This window comes from Cucurbita pepo, chromosome LG08 (genome assembly GCF_002806865.2).
Source record: "Cucurbita pepo subsp. pepo cultivar mu-cu-16 chromosome LG08, ASM280686v2, whole genome shotgun sequence".
Classification (NCBI taxonomy): domain Eukaryota; kingdom Viridiplantae; phylum Streptophyta; class Magnoliopsida; order Cucurbitales; family Cucurbitaceae; genus Cucurbita; species Cucurbita pepo.
In genome coordinates this window covers 2743004-2764473 of record NC_036645.1, presented here as the reverse complement: position 1 = coordinate 2764473, position 21470 = coordinate 2743004, and the positions used below count along the sequence as shown (strand labels likewise).

The 21470-nt window shown below is 35.7% G+C and overlaps 4 protein-coding genes across 6 annotated transcripts; 3 read left to right on the top strand and 1 right to left on the bottom strand.

Annotated features, from left to right (window-relative positions):
• The first annotated feature begins 360 nt into the window (after window positions 1–360).
• Window positions 361–3652, top strand: LOC111799762 (10 kDa chaperonin 1, chloroplastic-like). Its single transcript, XM_023683233.1, has 7 exons — window positions 361–569; window positions 663–724; window positions 853–903; window positions 1010–1075; window positions 1168–1221; window positions 2432–2461; window positions 3200–3652. Exons 1-7 carry the CDS (start codon window positions 479–481, stop codon window positions 3266–3268), a joined length of 423 nt encoding a protein of 140 aa, XP_023539001.1. The 5' UTR covers window positions 361–478; the 3' UTR covers window positions 3269–3652.
• A 1870-nt stretch (window positions 3653–5522) lies between these two features.
• Window positions 5523–7602, bottom strand: LOC111799754 (E3 ubiquitin-protein ligase ATL4-like). Of its 3 annotated transcripts, XR_002815883.1 has the most exons (3): window positions 7285–7602; window positions 6073–7211; window positions 5523–5861 (listed from the first exon to the last, which is right to left on the bottom strand). XR_002815883.1 is itself a non-coding variant. In XM_023683216.1 (2 exons), exons 1-2 carry the CDS (start codon window positions 7356–7358, stop codon window positions 6140–6142), a joined length of 1146 nt encoding a protein of 381 aa, XP_023538984.1. In that variant the 5' UTR covers window positions 7359–7602; the 3' UTR covers window positions 5523–6139. The 3 variants fall into 3 exon arrangements, 2 of the variants coding, with proteins under 2 accessions (XP_023538984.1, XP_023538985.1); XM_023683216.1 differs by having other exon boundaries at window positions 5523–7211; XM_023683217.1 differs by lacking the exon at window positions 7285–7602 and having other exon boundaries at window positions 5523–7222.
• A 6432-nt stretch (window positions 7603–14034) lies between these two features.
• LOC111800702 (ATP synthase subunit delta', mitochondrial-like) lies at window positions 14035–17062 on the top strand. The gene is made up of 2 exons (XM_023684513.1): window positions 14035–14408; window positions 16424–17062. Exons 1-2 carry the CDS (start codon window positions 14151–14153, stop codon window positions 16766–16768), a joined length of 603 nt encoding a protein of 200 aa, XP_023540281.1. The 5' UTR covers window positions 14035–14150; the 3' UTR covers window positions 16769–17062.
• Window positions 17063–20415: 3353 nt separating this feature from the next.
• LOC111799645 lies at window positions 20416–21372 on the top strand. Its single transcript, XM_023683068.1, has 2 exons — window positions 20416–20669; window positions 20941–21372. Exons 1-2 carry the CDS (start codon window positions 20545–20547, stop codon window positions 21119–21121), a joined length of 306 nt encoding a protein of 101 aa, XP_023538836.1. The 5' UTR covers window positions 20416–20544; the 3' UTR covers window positions 21122–21372.
• The last annotated feature ends 98 nt before the right edge of the window (window positions 21373–21470 follow it).

Genomic DNA, 21470 nt, shown 5'->3' with positions numbered 1-21470 from the left:
GTCCTACGGGGGGCTTAGCCTTGTCTCGTGTCCTAACCCCATTCGAGGCTTGGTTTTGTCTCATGTCCTACCCCCATTCGAGGCTCAACCTCCTTGTTAGCACACTGCCTCCACCTCGTGTCAGGTTTTGATACCATTTTGGCTTTCTTTTCTTTTCATTTCCTTAGCTCCCCTTTAAAACTCGACAAACTTTTTCTGAATTTCTTAAAAGTCCTACCGAGAATTGAACGAATGTCGTTGGATTCAAAGTCTAAAGTTCTACGAAACATTTTTTAAAATTGTATGAAAACCTCCCGTTAGAGACGGGTTTTAAGATCTCAAAGAACTTTGCTAATATTTCAAGGCCTTTATCCTTTGAAATTTCCGTACAAATTCACTTCAGTTTTGTTTTTCCTTGGAATTATTAAGAACGCTCTAGAATTTCTCCCGCTCACCCTCTTTCGCCTCCACAGAACTTTGCTTCTTCGACTCACTATCCATGGCGATGGCGTCTACGTTCCTCACGGTGCCAAAGCCCTTTAACGACTTGGCTAATTCATCTTCTGTATCTTCCCGGCAACAAATCACTGGTACGCTGAGAACTCGTTCTTTTTCTCGATCAATTCTTGTCCCATTCCGTCTTCTGAATTTCTGGATGATTTTGCTTCTTGAGTTTTGAATAGGTGGATTCCGAAGAAGTTCGTTGAAAGTCAGCGCGGTTTCTAAGAAATGGGAGCCTACGAAGGTTTTTCTCTTTCTTTCTTCCGAAATCTCCTCAGCGATTTTAGATTTTCTCGTTCTAATGTTTTATTGAGCTTGTGATTTGGATTTCAATGCTTATTCTTGATATTTTATGATGCGCGTGGATTTCAGGTTGTTCCTCAAGCTGATAGGGTTCTCCTCCGTCTTGAGGAGCTTCCCGAGGTTAGCTTAAGCTGAAGAAAATGACGAATGAATGTGCAGTAGAAATTGTTGGATGTATTGAAAACTGTAAAACGTTCCATAAATTTGAGATGTTTTGTTGTTGCAGAAATCAGCTGGTGGAGTTCTGCTGCCCAAATCAGCTGTCAAATTTGAGCGACACCTTGTAGGAGAGGTGAGACAATTCCTTCCATTACTGTTGCTATTTTCTCTGTTTTAATTCCTGTGAAGAAACCTGTTTGATAATCAACATAATGTTTCTATCAGATTCTATCCATTGGATCAGAAGTTGGAGGAACAGATCTTGCACCTGGAAAGAAGGTAATTAAGGATTTTTCGTTTTATAAATTTGGTTTTCTTTTTCAGCAATGGTGAGTTCGTAGTGTTCTTATTTAAGGGTAGCAGTGTTCATAAGAACCTTTAGAAAGTACTTTTAAATGGTCTTTGCAGTGTTCTTTAGAATCTTCAATGAACTCTATTAGCTATGGATCGAAACACAAAATTTTAAGGCGATAAGAATCTTTTCGATCGTAGGTTCAAATCTCCATATCTTCACATTTTTNCATTCCGTCTTCTGAATTTCTGGATGATTTTGCTTCTTGAGTTTTGAATAGGTGGATTCCGAAGAAGTTCGTTGAAAGTCAGCGCGGTTTCTAAGAAATGGGAGCCTACGAAGGTTTTTCTCTTTCTTTCTTCCGAAATCTCCTCAGCGATTTTAGATTTTCTCGTTCTAATGTTTTATTGAGCTTGTGATTTGGATTTCAATGCTTATTCTTGATATTTTATGATGCGCGTGGATTTCAGGTTGTTCCTCAAGCTGATAGAGTTCTCCTCCGTCTTGAGGAGCTTCCCGAGGTTAGCTTAAGCTGAAGAAAATGACGAATGAATGTGCAGTAGAAATTGTTGGATGTATTGAAAACTGTAAAACGTTCCATAAATTTGAGATGTTTTGTTGTTGCAGAAATCAGCTGGTGGAGTTCTGCTGCCCAAATCAGCTGTCAAATTTGAGCGACACCTTGTAGGAGAGGTGAGACAATTCCTTCCATTACTGTTGCTATTTTCTCTGTTTTAATTCCTGTGAAGAAACCTGTTTGATAATCAACATAATGTTTCTATCAGATTCTATCCATTGGATCAGAAGTTGGAGGAACAGATCTTGCACCTGGAAAGAAGGTAATTAAGGATTTTTCGTTTTATAAATTTGGTTTTCTTTTTCAGCAATGGTGAGTTCGTAGTGTTCTTATTTAAGGGTAGCAGTGTTCATAAGAACCTTTAGAAAGTACTTTTAAATGGTCTTTGCAGTGTTCTTTAGAATCTTCAATGAACTCTATTAGCTATGGATCGAAACACAAAATTTTAAGGCGATAAGAATCTTTTCGATCGTAGGTTCAAATCTCCATATCTTCACATTTTTTGTACTGAAAAAAGCATTATTTGTTGTCCTAAAATGGTGTCAAATGCACCATTGTTATTATGCAAACTTGTGGGACTTGTTTTTATCTAAGAGGAGCAAATGTCTATTACCTTGCAGGTTCTTTTATCCGACATAAATGCTTATGAGGTAAGTCGTGTGGTTTGGTGGAGTTATCATATTTGCTTTAATAAGTATTGGTTACCATAAGTGTGTTGCAATATAAAAACGCTTGGTATTGGGGAAACTCGACCGTGGAGATAAGACAACTTTAGCCTTTTAGCTATATCTTTGATTGTTAAGGGTGGTAAAAAAAAAAAAAGAAACTTTGTGGGTTGCTTTAGATTCTAAGTTTGTTTATATTGGGTAAGTCTATACACGAGTTCTCTTAGAGATAAGCTACACGTACGTATATTATCTTACTAGTAGTTCTCTTTAGATCATTCACCGAACAATTTATGTTGGCTAAATTATAATTCTTTTAAATTTTACAATATTGATGCGTTTTTAGAAAATTGGTATTAAAATACTTTAGAATGTCATATAGAAAATTGATGTGACGGTGACGTAGAACGCATGACTAGGACACTTGTTTGGAATAGATTTAGTCTAAGAGTACAACATTCAAATACGTTGATTTTTCGTACAATGTTGTAACTTTTCTTTTACTTTAAGAGTAATTTTGAAATGTTCGTCATAGGTTAGGGGTAGTTTTACAACTTTGAAATGAACTTTTGAACTTTTTGAACTTTTTAAAAATTTGGCTTCACATTTTACCGATTTTGAAAATCCTAAAATTATGGTCTACCATTTTTTGTCGAGAATATATGGACCGACTAATTGAGCTATGTTTGAATCGATTTACGGTGGATTTATGGTGGTTGTCAGGTGGATTTAGGCACAGATGCTAAGCACTGCTTCTGCAAAGCTAGTGATTTATTAGCAGTGGTTGAGTAGAGAAGCTTCACAAACCCAACCTTCTCCAACACTACAATGCAGATGGATGAACATCTTCGGTTATCCACTCAGATCAGTTCTCTTTCCTCATTAATTTTTCTTATTTCTGCAATATATATATATATATATATATGATTTTCATGTTCATTTTCATTTTGATTCATCTTGTGACCCCTAAACATGATATATAGTTAAAATTATTATCAGGAAAATCAAACCCTAAAAGCATTCCGAAGAAAAACAAAAACTAAATAGGTTCGTTTAGGTTTGGATTATGAATTTAGGTCGATCTCGTAGCTATATAATTTAGGCCTCATTTGATAACCATCCGACTTTTGAACACAACTTCGTCTAAATTCTTAGTTAAAAGACTGTTTTGATCGATTTGGTTGGATTACTTTTGCTTATTGTTTTGTGATCTAGTTTATACCTATGTTTTGAAAAACTAAAAATGGTTTTCAAAAGCCTTTTATTGTTAAGAAAATAAATACCATTTTTAAAAACTAAAAATTAAATAAATACCAATTGTCAAAATTTGATTGGATAATGGTGATTGCTAGAGCAACCACAACTACCGGAAAGATGACGTCACTGAAACCGGCACCATCTTTGGCCCTTTTCTCTAGTCGTCTTCAACCGAACCACATTCATCTAATGGATTGGTTTTAAAATATATTTATTGATTTTTTTAAAAATAAAAACTATTTGTTTTATGGAATTAATGATTTTTTTTTGGGGGGGTTAAGGTTAATAATATTGAGAATAGAGGCTCTATATTTTTTAATTTTAATATTTTTAAAAAAATGTTTATAATTTCCATTTAGCTTCTAGAAACCAGGCACCAAACACTCATAATATTTCCATTATTTTGGCTCCTTTAATGTAAGATTTACTATTTTGCCTTGGGAGATTTGGAAATCCAATCTTACCGTCCACTTTGAGCATAAGCTCTCATGACTTTGCTTTGGGCTTCCTAAAAGACCTCATGCCAATGGAGAGAGTATTCTTTGTTTATAAACCCGATGTGGGACTTCCATCATCCATATTTTTAACATGTTTTGTCCTGACATATTTTCTAAGAAAATTCATTGAATGTCAATTAACATAAAATTGTTTTAAGTGTAATTACGATTATTAAGTCACTGATATGGTCTTTCTTTACTTTGGCATCACAAGAACTTTCATTAGCAAGCATTCTTTTAGAGATCCGAAGAACATAAGATTCTTAAGAATATTCTCATTTGTTAAGAAACGAGAACAAATCCGGTTGTATTCACACATAAGACCCATAGTTCATCATATCAAAACCGGACCATATTCTAAAAAAAAATGGAGAAAGAAAGAAAGAGAGAGATTTTGTTTACCTCATAGAAGTAGCAAGAATCTAAGAAAGCTCAAGGGAACCCATAATCTTGGCCTCTTTATTTTCAGCAACTCACTTTTCCTATTTTCCCTTCTTTTCTTTTCTTTTTTGGCTAACAATTTCACAAACAAGCAAAGCAATGATTCCTAAACAATTCCACACAAATATCATATTCATNAAAATAAAAACTATTTGTTTTATGGAATTAATGATTTTTTTTTGGGGGGGTTAAGGTTAATAATATTGAGAATAGAGGCTCTATATTTTTTAATTTTAATATTTTTAAAAAAATGTTTATAATTTCCATTTAGCTTCTAGAAACCAGGCACCAAACACTCATAATATTTCCATTATTTTGGCTCCTTTAATGTAAGATTTACTATTTTGCCTTGGGAGATTTGGAAATCCAATCTTACCGTCCACTTTGAGCATAAGCTCTCATGACTTTGCTTTGGGCTTCCTAAAAGACCTCATGCCAATGGAGAGAGTATTCTTTGTTTATAAACCCGATGTGGGACTTCCATCATCCATATTTTTAACATGTTTTGTCCTGACATATTTTCTAAGAAAATTCATTGAATGTCAATTAACATAAAATTGTTTTAAGTGTAATTACGATTATTAAGTCACTGATATGGTCTTTCTTTACTTTGGCATCACAAGAACTTTCATTAGCAAGCATTCTTTTAGAGATCCGAAGAACATAAGATTCTTAAGAATATTCTCATTTGTTAAGAAACGAGAACAAATCCGGTTGTATTCACACATAAGACCCATAGTTCATCATATCAAAACTGGACCATATTCTCAAAAAAAAAATGGAGAAAGAAAGAAAGAAAGAGATTTTGTTTACCTCATAGAAGTAGCAAGAATCTAAGAAAGCTCAAGGGAACCCATAATCTTGGCCTCTTTATTTTCAGCAACTCACTTTTCCTATTTTCCCTTCTTTTCTTTTCTTTTTTGGCTAACAATTTCACAAACAAGCAAAGCAATGATTCCTAAACAATTCCACACAAATATCATATTCATATTGCACATCTCACAATTCACTCATTACATATCAACACAAAGATTTACTCTCAAATTCACATAATATTCCAAAAAAAAAAAGAAAAAAAAAAAAGAAAGGGTATGGAAAGCTCATTGATCTGTAAACTAATTTCATAAATCACTTCACTGTTCCTTTTAGCTTCACTGCCACGATGGGGAACTTTTTTTTTACTTTAGTCTCTGCCAAACGAGGTATTAAGAAAATAATAATTAAACAAAATCTCAGCAATCTTTTTTTAGCTTTTGATTTAATGCCAACCAAAAATATATATATATATATATATATTCACAGGAATTACCAGCGTGAATCTCGGCCGTTGACATAATCAAAAGGATCAAAAAGAAGAGGAATCTTCACCGTCCGTGTTTAAGAAGGAAAAAAATTACGTACCGGCCGGCGGTTACCATTTCCAAAATGGCCTATCCTTTGCGTGAAGGGTTGTTGGATGTAATTACGTTTATACCCCTGAGAACCACCGGAACATTTCGCTTATTTCCTCGCCGACGCGACTGTTCTCCTGTTCCCAATCTCCGCCGACCACGATCTCACTTCGACGGCTGCTTCCGGTGAAGAATCTGCCGGAGCCTCGGAAGGAGAGCGCTCGAGATGAAACGGAATTGGAGAGCCTGTCTACGTAGTCCTTTAACCAACTCCTTCCGGAACCGACTTCAGCCGCGAGGCTTCGCTCTGGATGAGGCGGAGCTTCTATGTCCTCCTTATCCGAGACGCTCCTCCTGTGAGCATTGGTGAAATTCACTTCTGAATCTTCTTCGACGAAGTACTCGAACGATCCTATTGAGTAGGATCTCCTTCCGTCGGCGGAATCGGATGCGCCTTGCCGGCGGCTGATACTACCAATCTCGAGTCTGAAACTGTCTCCGGCGCGACCTTCGGCAGTGTAGGAAGCCATAGAAGCCTTAATCACGTCGGATTCGGAGGCGAAAATGGCGGAGCGGCATAGAGGACAACTCTGGTTCGATTGAAGCCATGTATCGACGCATTGAGCGTGAAAAGCATGGCAGCAGAGCGGAAGTAAACGAAGCTGATCCTCCGCCTCGAATTTTGACAAACAAACGGCGCAATCGGCTGCGGCAGTGGAAGAACGACGCGTGATGGAGGAGAAAGAAAAAAGAGGAAGCGTATCAATCGGCGAAAACGAATTGGTACACCGAGTCGTACTCTGCTCTGCTGGAGTAATCCGACGGCTCGAAACCGACAAAGACGAGGACGATCCAGGCACGGCGGATAGACGGAGAAGACACCGCCGGTTAAGGTATCGCAATACGAGGCAGAGAATCACAGAAGCAAAGGCAGTAAAAGCAAGGATCGAAAGAATGATTAAAATGCTAGGACTGAGATTCTTCAGCGAAGAAGAATGCGTCGCTGCCGTCGCTGCTATCGCCGAAGGAAGAGGAGGAGAGGAAGAAAAGTACTCAATGACGGAGCCTCCGAAAGCGTCCGGCAACGGCGGCGGCGGCGGAGAAGCCATAACAGTAACTCTTCTGGTTTTAGAGAGAGAGAGAGAGAGAAAAAAAAAATGGAGGCGNAGAAGCCATAACAGTAACTCTTCTGGTTTTAGAGAGAGAGAGAGAGAGAGAGAGAGAGAAATGGAGGAGAGGGAAAAACAAGGTAAATGCAGCGGTCAGTTTTCTTTTGGGCAGGTCTCTCGGTTTCATTAAGCTGAGGCCCGAGGGAACGAAGAGAGAGAATTCAGTTGGCTAGCAGCACGTGAGCTGCACGTGATAATTAAGTTGAGAAAAACAAGCGCCACGTCATTTTCTCTTTTCTTTTTTCTTTTTTTTTTCAAATAAAAAATAAAAAACATTACAACACTGAGTCCGAAGCTGAGAAGAGTGTGTGTCGGAGGGAAAATTACCACTTGTTGTCTCCTCTTAATAATTTCCTTTTCTTAAAAAAAAAAAAATTAGAATAATAGATAAACATACTCTGGTATAATATTGTCTCCTTCAAGCATAGGAACAAAGTACGTCTCTCCTTAATTGAGACTCGACTCTTTGTCTTAATCATTTTTTACTATGCCTTCGAGAAGGCTCGACTCCTTTTCTTTTGGAGTCCGACATTTGAAGATTTACCAATTTATTGGCGCAACTAAGTTTAGGGCATGACTCTAATATCAAATTATTCATAAAATAATTTAGTTAAATTTTAGAAAATATAATAAATATTTTATTCTTTAGGTCATAATTAGTAGAGTTATAATAATATAGTTTAGTTACACCAAACTCCATAAAGTTTGGAATATATTGATCATAATAACATTTTATTAATCTACGATCGATTTTCTATTTCTATTTTTATAAATTCAAATCTAATACTCGATAATATATTTTTTTGAGTCCAACAATATTTGAGTCGGGAGATTTAAACTTCTGATAGTTTAGCCATGCTCGTATTGATAAAAAATATAAAAAATTGGCCTATTACNTTTTTTTTTTTGTTGTTGAATTTAATATTTAAAAAATGTATAAATGCTCATAAAAATAAAAAGTAATTTTACCAATAAAAAAATAAAAAATATATTTTTTAAAATTAATTCTTCGTAAGTTATATTATTAAATTTACTCAATTTTAATTAATTACACGTAGGTTTCTAAAACTATAATATATGATCCAATAAAACGCCCCGTTTTAATTATTTTCTTTGGCGTATTTGGAGGAAAAGCATTTATTATAGTTAATTTAATTTCACATCTGCCATTGTACATTATATTTAATTAAATAAATGTGGGTGAGAAAAGAGTAAATGCAGCCCTACGCTTCCAACCGTGAGCTGCACTAATAAGATATAATAGAAAATTTGCTGCTCTTTGTGGGACCCACGTCCTTCATTTTCCGATGTAATCATCACACGGTCGATCTTTTGACACCTCAGTTGTTATTAAATTGTTATCGTACGCACGCACGCACCCAATAACCTTTTTTTTTTTTTCTTTTTACAAATTAAAATATTAGTTTTAAAGTTTTATTAAATTTGGTAAAATAATAATATTAATTTTTATACAATAAAATAGACAACTAATTCGTTAATGGAAATTTGAGCTGGATAGGACTATTTGATATAGCGGTGAATTTGTTCGAGACGTGAGAAACCTTTATAAGGGTGTGGAAATATCTCTAACAGACGTATTTTAAAACTGTGAGGTTGATAATGATACGTAACGGGCCAAAACGAAGTATCTATCCCTAGCAGACGTATTTTAAAATTGTGAGGCTGACATCGATACGTAACGGGCCAAAACGGACAATATTTATTAGCAGTGGGATTAGGCTATTACATCTCGAGTTTTATACGCTTAAACTGGAGGCTGACACCGATACGTAACGAGCAAAAACGGACAATATTTATTAGCAGTGGGATTAGGCTATTACATCTCGGGTTTGTATGCTTAAACTGTGAGGCTGACACCGATACGTAACGGGTCAAAACGGACAATATTTATTAGCAGTGGGATTAGACTATTACATCTCGTGTCTTGTACGCTTCGTCTGTCACACGACATTAAATCAGTAACTTTTATNGTTTGTATGCTTAAACTGTGAGGCTGACACCGATACGTAACGAGAAAAAACAGNCGATTTGAATACTATTATCCAATATTAGTTAAAAATAATTAAACAAATATTAAAAAAAATATATGATTTATAATATGATTAATTAGAAAATAATAATAATAATAATAATAATAATTAATAATAAAGGGTATATTCAAGATTCTTAATTTAGTAAGTAAATAAATAAATAAATAAATCCATAAAATGTTTGTTTTTTGTTCCCCATTTCCACGCACTTGGGACTTTGTGCATTTCATTGCTTCATTGACACTCCTCGCATGTCTCTCTTTTATTACCTTAAACTATTCTCTCTCACACTTTTTTATACTATTTATTTATATTTAAAATCACGGTTTAAATTTGACATTAAATTTAATATTCTCGTATATTTACGACGCTGCTGGTAATGACAACGACTAAGGCTTCTACTGTGAGATCCCACATCGGTTGGAGAGGGGAACAAAACATTCCTTATACGTAAAATGACGGCTTAAAATTGACATCAAATTCAACATCCTCGTATGTTTACATTGTTGCTAGTAATGACAACTACTATGACCTGTACTGTGAGATCCCGCATCGGTTGGAGAGGGGAACAAACATTTCTTGTAAGAGTGTGGAAACCTCTCCGTAACAGACATGTTTTAAAACCGTAAGGCTAACGACGATATGTAACGGGACAAAGCTGTTAATATCTATCTATGTTGCTTCCTCCGACTGATCTTCTATCCATATGGTCTGGTAACTCAAAGGAATTGATAGGGCTTGCATGGAACACATGTGGTTTAACTCGATACATTGCGCAAAACATTGTGGACAACAAAACTCGTCTTTAATGGGAGGATACTGACTTTCGTACATGTGGTTGTTGTCATCTTGTGTCGTGAGATGCTCGGTCAGGTCCCTATAACGAGCAAAAAAATCCACGTTTTTAGTCGTTGATACATGATCAGTTTTTGGAGCTGGAGTACGTCGAGGAGCTGAGTGACATGGCAACATGACTAATTGAGTGTCGTTACATGTAGCAATGTTGTACATTAAAAAGGGAAACATATCATTTCAAACGAACCACTTTTGAATATGCACTTTAATGTTATTAGTGCATTTACGAGACATAAAATTAAAAGTTAAAAAAAATTGTAATTTGACGTTTATTCCAATATTTTACGGATTAATTTTAAATTTTAAATTTTAAATTCTTATTATTAACAAAAAAATAAAATATTTTTATGTAACATAATTCATTTTGCTAATTAATTTTTAAAAAATTACAATATATTATGTAATTAAAATTTTAAAAAATCGCAATCAAGAAATTAAGGTTTCAATGTCGTTGACTAAATAAAGGGTAAAATGGTAAAAATTAAAAAACAAAAAAAATTGGACAAAATTATATATTTTATTATGGGTAAAAATGTATATGTTTATAACAAATTTACCTACCTTATAAGTCAACTTTTAAAATTAATTGATAAATAAAGAAAATTCAAAAGTCAAACATTTTCCTTAAATTTGACTTATTTGGAATGACGACAAAACAAGAGAGATTAATTTTTTTACTTTAAAATATTTTCTTACCAAATCACTTGAATATTTAGGTTTAAAAGTCAAACCCGCATTATCCATTAGCTCACCAAAATCAAGGTTTATTATGTTGGAGATCAACTTTCAATTTTTTACCGTAAATTTTTAATTTTACTCGATCGTAATTACTTTACTCGGTGTAATTTTTTAAAATAGTAATTTGCACCGAATTAAATTTGATCCATGATTTAATTAACGTTTTTAGGCACACTAATATGTTTCACACGTGGAATTGAATTTGGTCTCGAACAAAATCTGGCTTGACGTCCGCTCTCCGTCAAGTGACGTGGCAGGTGGAACGCCACATGTCCAAATTTAATAAGAACATAGGACATTATACCAACCAATTGATTGTTGCAAAAAATAATAGCATTGAGATAGGTGGTTTCCCTAGCCTTGGTTAGGGTTAGGGTTAGGGTTAAAGTCCACGTGATAATGGTCCATATAGGGCCACGTGGACCTCGTATTGAAGATCTCCTGTGAAGAGACTTACCCAGTTCTGGAAATACCGATTCGAGAATTTAAAGAGGAATAAGTTTACCGAATCAAGCTGATGACAGAAGTCAGGTATGTATCTCTCACAAAATATCGAGATTCAGCGTGCTATCATATCATACCATACCAGCATAGCTCAACTCGATGTCACGTTGATTTAAACAATAACTTATAGGTCGGTATCGGGATCGGGATCGGGATAAAATTATACGTTTTAAAATATTTGGAAAGTAGTTGAAAATTACTAAACTATAATCACATCAAGAAAAAGGTTCACAAAGAAACCTCCTAATGGGCCCAATTGTTTAGAATTTTTTAAGCCCAAAAGCCCATTAAATCAAATTAGTTATGGGCCAATCATCTTAAAAGCCCATCAATTGTTATTCATATATACATTTTTTTCCTTTTTTTTTAATTAAAAAAATAATAATAATAAATGAAGTCTATTAAAATTATAATTATTAACATAACATGAACGAAAACATAATAGAGGAGTAGTTAATCGCCTAAATTACACTAATTGTCTCGGGAGGTCCATCGATACTAGAATGTCGTGAATTCACTGAAACTTTATTTAACTATGCAAACCGAGTGAGCTCATTTGTTTGGGTCTTCTTTAGAAGGTCTATCATTCGACTTTCTTTGCATTTTGGGAGACGGACACGTAAAATAGAGCAATGAATTTTCGACGAAATTTTATATTACTCTGTTACTAAACCCTTTGGGTGATAGATTAGATAAGTACGTAGATGAGCTATGTACGTGCTGTTATATATAAAGGGAGGAGGACTAGGAATGCCTTAGCCTTGACAATCGAATTCTAAACTAGCATGGTGCTGATGGATGCTTCTGATTAGAATAGGAAGAGGAGTCAGCCATGTGAAAGTGTTACAGTGTCCACATAGCTGGCTTTTGCCTTTATTGAGCTTCCGGATTGTTGTCGATCTTCTAAGTTGGCCATAAAAAATAGTACATTCAGCACGGATACTCCTAAATATCTTGTTGATATCTTCTAGAGCAGCGGGACGGGTCAAGACACTTCTTGGTCCTCGTTCGCTTGGCCTACCAGCCAAACCTAGTTCTCGCTGATAGGCGCTGGTAGCTTGCTTTCAGGACAAGGTGCCAAACACTACTAACCAAGCCAAGTCTAGTTCTCGCTGATAGGCGCTGGTAGCTTGCTTCCAGGACAAGGGGACAAACACTACTAACCAGGCCAAACCTAGTTTTCGCTGATAGGCGTTGGTAGCTTGCTTCCAGGACAAGGGGGCAGACACTACTAACCAAGCCAAACCTAGTTCTCGCTGATAGGCGCTGGTAGCTTGCTTCCAGGACAAGGTGGCAAACAATACTAACCAAGCTAAGCCTAGTTCTCGCTGGTACCTTGCTTCCAGGATAAGGGGGTAGACACTACTAACCAAGCCAAGCCTAGTTCTTGCTGATAGGCGCTGGTAGCTTGCTTCCAGGACACGGTGGCAAACAATACTGACCATGCCAAGCCTAGTTCTCGCTGGTAGCTTGCTTCCAGGACAAGGGGCAGACACTACTAATCAAGCCAAGCCTAATTCTTGCTAATAGGCATTGGCACCTTGCTTCCCGGCCTTGCCAACTATAATATATATATATATAGCCGTAAACTTTAAATTTACAAACATAGACCAAATTGCTCTATAACTTGGGTCCACATAGCGAATAAATTGTCGGGGTCAATGTTGCACATTTTGTTGTTGGTCCCTCATGCAAATAAAGTTGACTCAATGCATTACCTAAACTTCCAAGAAACTTCCTTTAAACCACCACAATTCTTATATATATATACATGGTGCATTCGACGTTTAAGTCATTAAATTCACTAAGCTGATTAATCCCGTCGAGATGGAGAAGAAGATCATCCCGTGCTGCAATTTCAACACCAAAAGAGTCCCTCCCGTACGAGGCTCGGTGAAACGAAGAATTTTCTCTATTTTATATCGATACATAGTTTCCGTTATCGGAGCATCTGTAAAATAGTAAGCTGATCTAATCTAATCGTACCGTGCTATGGTCGAGGTCCAAGTTTATACTCTTTCGGTCGTTTCGTTTGCTTCATTGCCTTTGAGTTCCTTCTTCAGTCCCATAACTATGTGAAATTGGGATACCCTTTCTTTTGTGTTTTTTCTTAAATGTTATTTTAATAATATTTTAGTGTGGTAAAAAAATTATCGGCAATATATGGATAAAAACTGTGTACAGATAAATACGACTCTCCACAATGGTGTCCACAAGCTCTCATGGTTTTGCTTTGGGCTTCCTCAAAAGGCCTCATATCAATGGAGATAGTATTCATTGATTATAAACTCATAATCATCCCCTAAATTAGCCGATGTGGGACTCTTTTTCATCGAACAATACTAACGATCTTTTTTTTTTTTAAGTTAAACACGAGAGCGAATAATTATTTATTTTATTAAATTTATCTTAATTCAAGATATTTATTCAAAATTTGAAATTTTTTATTTATAATTATTCACAAATATATTAATTTTACCTTAATTGAAGAAATTAACCATACTTTTTTTTTATTTTAATTTCATTAATTATTTATTTTGTTACCCAAAATGCCCATGAAGGGAAATAAGTTATGGGCCCAAAAGGACACTCAAAAGCCCAATACAACAGTGAGAGGAAAAGGCTATCTATGAGGCTCAGATCCAAAATCCTTGAGCCGATTCCTCCATTTTCTCAGCTTCCAAACATCCCCAGCGGAACCCTTTCACTTCTCCTTCTTCATCTCTCTCCGACCCTGCGAGAGCCGAGCGACCCCCCCTCCAGTCTCCGCCATGTTCCGACGAGCTTCCTCCCTTTTGACCCGGCCTCTTCTCTCTGCAAGGGCTAGATCCTTCTCCGCCGATCTGCCGGCGGCTTCTTCAACTGACGATGCGTTTGTTGCTGCCTGGAAGAAGGCGATCCCCACTATTGATCCTCCTAAAACTCCTCTCTCTTTCATGGCTCCTCGTCCTGCTACGCCGTCTTCCATCCCTACTAAGCTCACTGTCAACTTTGTTCTTCCTTATGCCTCCGAGCTCTCGGCCAAAGAGGTTAGTCTTTCGAATTTTGTTTTGCCTGGTGATTTTTTTATTTTGAGTACCAGACGTTGAATCTTGTGTGTGATTTTCAATTTTTTGATGCATTTGATTTGATTTCATTTTTTTTGTGGATTTTTTTTATATGTTTGTATTGACTCTTGGATTAACCTTCTGTCTGCTAATTTTGATGGAAAATCGTGACTCGTTCATTGTTTCGAACCTTCGTAATTAATGCAATTGGATGTTTAGAGAAAAATAATTGACTTAAATTAGCATTTCGTGTCCATTGTTACGAATGCTGGACTGGAAATGGATTTAAGCTGTTATTGTATTTTTTTTCCTCTGGATATGAAAGATGAATTCCTTCACTTCATCAGTACGTTTCATAGATTTGATTTTCTTGTTTTTGTTTTTGATCTTTGGCATTCATTTCCTTATACTACCTTTTCACGCTGGAGGAAGTTCGACATTTTCTTTTCATATTCATGGACATGTTGATAATCAGATCAAATTATATAAATTCTGTAAATGTCATGTTCTTTGCTCATGGTCAAGGAGTCTCTAAGTGCTCTTGATATGCAGTATCAAGAACTGCTAAATCTGCGTATCTGTAGCGTAGGCTTGTCGTATCCAATGCTGTTATATCAGCAAAATCCTGATAAATTAAGGCGGCATTTTCATTCATCTGTTCATATTATCATCAGTTCTTTAAAAGGTTTATATTTGTTTCTTAGCTCATCCAGAATCCTATGCCGCAACTGTCCACTTATACCGGTGGCTGTTGTTTTCTATATCCCAGCCCCAGGTCCTTGTGCTTAGTTTAAAGAGGGAAGATCCTCTAATGGGTACTTACATATTCGATTCTCTTCAGTATTGAAGATTCAAAAGGGGCTACTGGTGAAGAGAACCCTGTTCATTAACGCCTTCTATTCTTCCTTTTTTGGGTTAGAACACATATTAGCAAAAGAACATGTACAAAGAGATGAGGATAAAAGGGAGATCAGATATTACATGCCTCTACTAGTTTGAATAACTAACTATAAAAGAATAAAGAGGGAAAGTTTCCTAGGGAGAATTGGCCCACCATTTTTCCCCTTTTTTTCTTCTTTTTGGATCGTAACTTAGCGCAAGCAAATCTTCTAGAGAGCGTGCCCAAATAATATTCCAAAGCTTTCTTCAGACTTGCTTCATAGGACACCTTTCCGTGTTTAGAGAGACCACTCTGTCCTCTCGAATTCCATTTCCATTGGCGAGAGAAACTTTGGGCCGAGCCACGAAAAAAATCTATGAAAGACAAAAAACAGATTTGTGGATTTTAGTAGGATTTATTCTCATGATGTAGAAATAAGAAAATCAAGGGCAGGGTCAACGATCACTCACGTCATGGGCTGGCAAGAACTCAAGACAATCCTCACGAAACTCTTTCCTCTACGCTTCTTGAGGATTTCTTCCCTTCGATAAAAAAAAAAAACTCTTTGGAGAGAATTCCCCCTTACTCGACTTCCAAGACTAGAAACAAAATCATACCGATTTATCCATCTTCCAACTTTTCCTTAAAGATTCTTTGGGTTTTCCAATATACACATCGCTCAACCTCAGGAAGTAGTGAATGCAGTTAAATAGATAAGAGGCAAAAAAGAAAAGTATGTTGTCCGTAAACTCGAGCTGCTAGAAGTTACTCAGAGTTTATGCTTCCAAGTTTATTATGAACCTAGTGCATCGATTCGATTTATTCTTCATTTTTCTTCTCTTACTGATGAGAGGCTATTTCAAATTCACTTCAATTGTTCTGTTTGGTATATCTGCCAAAGACCTAGAAGTTAACTCTAAATGATCAAAGGTTATACTCACTTAAATTGTTCTGTTTTGGGCTCATGAACACTCTTTATCACAGACGTTGCTATGATTAAGGATACTCACTTCAATTGTTCTGTTTTGGGCTCATGAACACTGTTTTGGGCTCATGAACACTCTTTACTCATTGCCCTTCTTTAAAAGTCTTTGTTCTTCCCCCCCATTCCGAACAGGTTGACATGGTAATAATTCCAGCCACAACTGGGCAAATGGGTGTTCTTCCCGGCCATGTAGCTACAATCGCAGAGTTGAAACCAGGAGTTCTATCAGTGCACGAAGGGAGCGACACCAAAAAATACTTCGTGAGCAGTGGTTTTGCATTCATCCATGGCAACTCGTATGCTGACATAATCGCCGTGGAAGCTGTGCCTGTAGACCAAATCGACCCCGACCAAGTACAGAAGGGTCTTGCCGAATTCACCCAGAAGTTGAACTCTGCCTCAACAGACTTGGAGAAAGCCGAAGCCCAAATTGGAGTTGACGTACACAGTGCCCTGAATGCTGCCCTTACAGGATAGTTTCCTCGACTCGCAAATCGGCCACCTTTCTGTTTATCTATTTCCAATTGTATGTTCCTTCATAACACTGCCTCATTGTGACAGTTCGAGTTAGCCTTCCTCGGTCGAAATACCTACTGGGAACACATCGTCTTGGGCTTACCCTTTCTGTGTTGAATTTCAAGTCCTTCACAAATAAATATATTAGGGATGGATTTTTGCTTCGCCTTATTGGTCATAATCTGGTGGCTTAGACCTCATAAACATTGAAGAATTCTCATTTGAATCTGTATGGATATGATTTAATTCATCTTGCATTTGTTCACAATTTCACAAATATGGCTAAATATGGGCCAATTGGGCTTCTTCCTCTTGGGCTTTCCTCGGGCCCACTCACTATGAACTCGGAACTGGGCTTCACGTCCATTGGGCCACTCGGGCCCATGACTTCACAGACAAAATTGTTTTCAGTCACGTGATTGTAAACGAAACCCGACCAGATGTTCACGTGATGCTGTCTTGTTGAGTTATTACATATTTACTCCCACCAATTGGGACCTGAATTTTCTAGTTGCTTTAAAAGTACACTAGAAGTTACCAGAAATTAACTGCCCAACCAAACCATTTATTTATTTATTTTTATTTACGGTTGCGTTGTAAAAGACCAACAAAATCAACACAATTTCCAAGATGCATTAAATTTTGCAAACATTTAGAACTGTACCTGTTTCATATTGGAACTTCAAAAATTATTTAACTATTAATTTTGGATAAACATTTATTTCATATTGTCCCTTTATTATTGAGTGTCTGTTTGAGTTTAGGTATAAGTTCTGGGCGTTAGGACATCGGACATAACGAGTAATACAATAAACTATAAATTTTATACCCACGTGCATCATACTGAAGTAATTGCTCGTGTATGTGTGTATATATATATAACAGCTCAAGCTCACCGCTAATAGATATTGTTCATTTTGTCCTATTACGTAGCATTATTAGTCCCACAATGTTAAAATGTGTCTACGGGAGAGGTTTCCCCGTTGTAAGGAATGTTTCGTTCTCATTAAATTCAATTAAAAGTTTAAAATTTGAAACAAAATTAGTTGTAAAGACATTTAAATATAAATGTTCTTTACCTATCAAGCCCCACCTGTCCTTTGCATTTAATTTATTAAAAAACTTTATTGAGAATTGAAACGTAATTGCCCTTATCACCAAACTTACACGTGGATATATTTTTTTCATTATAATTTTTTTAAAAAAATTACATCATTGACTTAATATATTATTTTATTAATTTTAATTTTTAATTTCCAAATTCACGTGAAATAGAATCCTTTTGATCTCATCCCCAAGCTCTTCCACTCATTTTTTAACAAACAAAAAAAAAAAGGAATATTAATAAATAATTATTTGTTTTTATTATATTAATTATTTATTGGTCTAGAGCAGAGTCTAACCGTGGCGCGATCTTAACCGTTCATCCTTATCTTCAACAAAGCCAGAAATTTGCATGTCCAGCCGTTTCGTATCATTGCCACGTAGCACGTGCAGTTTCTTCCGCTCGAGTCTCTGATGGGGTCCCACGTGTAACGGGCAGCTTAAGATGGAAGGTGGGTGCTGACAGTTGCTGCCCAAAGGGATGCGGGTAGAGTGTGTGGGCCCCGCAGGACAAGGACCTTGGGAGCAGAGCCAGCTAGACCATGAGTCAGGCGGGGTCCACTGCATCGTTGTCTTTTTTTGTCGTCTTTCTCGCTCGCTTTTTGGGTCCCACCACCCAGTCAGCTCCAAAGCCTCTTTTCGGTTCCAGTCACCTTTTTTCTTTTATTTATTTGCTCTTTTTACCATTTTGCCCTTCCAATAACCAATTATGTCGTTTTCGACCCTAGCTGTGGGACCCACCATTCATTATTCATTTGAGAAGGAAACGAAACGGCTGGAAGAAGGCCCACTTTTCCAATCGTACCCCTACATTTTTGAGTTAATTACGTCATGCCATTTTCTCATAGTTTCAAACTATTTCATAAGCGATGGTTCTTTCGTAATATATGGGTTACATAAGGGTAAAGTTGGAGTAAACCAAGGAAAGTTTAATTATTTGCTACTAGAACCTCCAACTTTATGTTTATTACCTGTTTTCCCCAACATTTTATTATTATTATCGTGATCTCAAAAACATTGACAAGATTTTATCTCAATATTATATTCACGTTCTTCATATTAAAATATCAAATTGATTTTAAAGTCGTAACAATTGCAATATAATATATATATATATATATATATATAATGAGATAAAATCGAGCTTCGAACTCGGTACCTAATGACCCGACAAACCACCTTGTAATGTTTTGAAAAACTACTCTGAATAGTGAGAACCATCATCTTAGCATGTTTTGTTATCACTCACGTGCTTTCTAGTAAAAATTTCAAGAGGTCGCCAAATATAAAATTACTTGAAATTACGCACGTTTAACTTTAAAGTTACCCATATATTTAGGGTCATACGAGATCATTCTCATTCGAATATAGTCTCGGTTCATTCGTGTGCCACTTATTTACTCGGGTATCACAAAAAATATCAAAATCATTAACCAAGACAATTAGTTGAGACGTTTTATTATAATAAAGGTATCGTTGAATATCAACATCTTATTTTAGAGCTGAACTTATTAATTGATCGATTTCTCGTACACGTTTCAATAGAAAAATTAATATAGTTAAATATTTTATTTATTTACACAAGTAGTCCTTTTCAAATAATGTAAATACCCCATAATTAAGGAATATTATATTAAAATTTATTACATAAAGCCTCCCTTCTAGAAGATTTTATGCTCACTCCCCCACTTGACGATAAATACAATAAATTTGAGAGCGAAATATAGTAATATGAAAAAGATGGAGGACCAAATTCTAAAACTAAACAAATAATATTAATTTCTTTATTATTATTATTATTATTATAAATATTATTATTATTGGCCCATTGGGTTGGGGAAAAGGATGCATGCATTTCCAGCCAATAGATTTTCACCACGGAACAGAGAAAACCACCCATCTCAAAACCAGGATTTTCTTATGGGCAATTATCCTCTGCTTTGCGCTCTATTGAAAGCAACGTAATTTCAACCAATCAAATAATTTCATATTTTTTATATTTTTTATAAAATAAAATTGAAATGTCAAATCATAAATTTAATATTATTATTTTTAAATAATGTTGGATAATGATTAGTACTAAAAAATTTATAAAAATAAAATGTTAGTTTGTAAAATATTTATTTATTTATTTCTAAATATTTAATTAAGATTTAAAATAGTTACGTTAAAAAAAATAATTTTAAATTAAATATATTTATTATAATTATATAATAATGTAAATCTAGGCATTATAATTATTGCAAAGGTAAAAAAAATTAATGCAAGACAACAACTCCATAAAATAACCAATAATGAAAAAACATATTAAATTATTTTTATAAATAATTGAAAATGATGGAAATTAAATAAATAAATAAAACATGACGAAATTAATTTTCCACCTACAAACTAAATTATAATTAAAAATGAAAAAAGTATGCTTATTGTAGTCCGCGAAGCACCTGATTCCCTCTCTTTCCAGCCAATCAATTATAAATTAACCCAAATGCCCCAGCGTGTTCCTTCCCCTTCGGCTTCCCATTTCCTCTGTCTTCTTTCTCAGAGCTTCAGCCCTAAAACTCTAAGCTCCCGGATTTCTGCCATTTCCGGCGAATTTTCATCAGCTTTCCGTTTATTTTCCTTCTTTCACTATGAGAACTGCGCCGCTGTTCTACGCCGGCTGCGCTGATTACCTTATCCCCGAGCCTCATTTCCTTGATTCATGTTCTCTTTGCCGGAAACCGCTCGGACGCAACTCCGATATCTTCATGTACAGGTCTGTTCAATTTCCATAACCTCAAAGAGTTTGTGGTTATCTTGAGTTTTAATTGAGAGTTTTCTGTTTGGTTGTTGATAATTTGAGGCTTGATAAGCGTCGAATTATGCTTGGATCGAATTTGTGTGGTGTTTTTTAGGTTTAGGTTTGTTTGAGTGATGGAAAGTGATTTTGGAGTTGAGTTATGTTTAGATCGGACTGATTTGTGGTCGTTTTGTTCTGATTTTGATGTTTTGATCTGAGAATTGAAAGTTTTGTTACTGTATTGCAGAGGAAACACTCCGTTTTGTAGCAAAGAGTGCCGGCAAGAACAGATTGATGTCGACGAGGCAAAGGAGAAAAACTGGAGACGTTCTTCTTCTTCTACTACTTCTTCTTCTAGCACTCAAAGCCACAGAAAACAAGAATCTAGCAAGAAAACTGTTCGATCCGGCACCGTTGCGGTGGCCTGAGATCTTCTATCCGAATCAGAACAAATTTTCTTCTACAGAGAAACAACTTTCCCAATTTGGAAAACGAAAATTGTGAGGTTGAGTGGAGGCTGAGAATGAATTCTCATTACCAGCTTCAGGACCCNAAAAAAAAAAAAAAAAAAAAAAAAAAAAAAAAATCCATAAATAACTTTTTGATCTCTGAATGTGTATTAAACAAAACCATGGGAAAGCAGTCCTGAGATTGGGTGGTTCTTTGCAGTTTCTCTTAAAAAAAAAAAAAAAAAAACACTCAATTTTGGTAGATTTTTTTTCTTCCCTTCAATTTTGATTATCGAGAACAATTTTTTTTCTCTAGAGAATTGATGTT

Excerpts from the sequence above, each read along its gene's own strand:
- LOC111799762 (XM_023683233.1), top strand. The coding sequence starts at position 479 with ATGGCGATGGCGTCTACGTTCCTCACGGTGCCAAAGCCCTTTAACGAC. Across the intron at positions 725-852 it reads AGAAATGGGAGCCTACGAAG|GTTGTTCCTCAAGCTGATAG; the intron begins GTTTTTCTCTTT and ends CGTGGATTTCAG. Across the intron at positions 2,462-3,199 it reads CCGACATAAATGCTTATGAG|GTGGATTTAGGCACAGATGC; the intron begins GTAAGTCGTGTG and ends GGTGGTTGTCAG.
- LOC111799754 (XM_023683216.1), bottom strand. The coding sequence starts at position 7,358 with ATGAAACCGAGAGACCTGCCCAAAAGAAAACTGACCGCTGCATTTACC. Across the intron at positions 7,212-7,284 it reads TTCCCTCTCCTCCATTTCTC|TCTCTCTCTCTCTCTCTCTA; the intron begins TCTCTCTCTCTC and ends CCATTTTTTTTT.
- LOC111800702 (XM_023684513.1), top strand. The coding sequence starts at position 14,151 with ATGTTCCGACGAGCTTCCTCCCTTTTGACCCGGCCTCTTCTCTCTGCA. Across the intron at positions 14,409-16,423 it reads CCGAGCTCTCGGCCAAAGAG|GTTGACATGGTAATAATTCC; the intron begins GTTAGTCTTTCG and ends CATTCCGAACAG.
- LOC111799645 (XM_023683068.1), top strand. The coding sequence starts at position 20,545 with ATGAGAACTGCGCCGCTGTTCTACGCCGGCTGCGCTGATTACCTTATC. Across the intron at positions 20,670-20,940 it reads TCCGATATCTTCATGTACAG|AGGAAACACTCCGTTTTGTA; the intron begins GTCTGTTCAATT and ends ACTGTATTGCAG.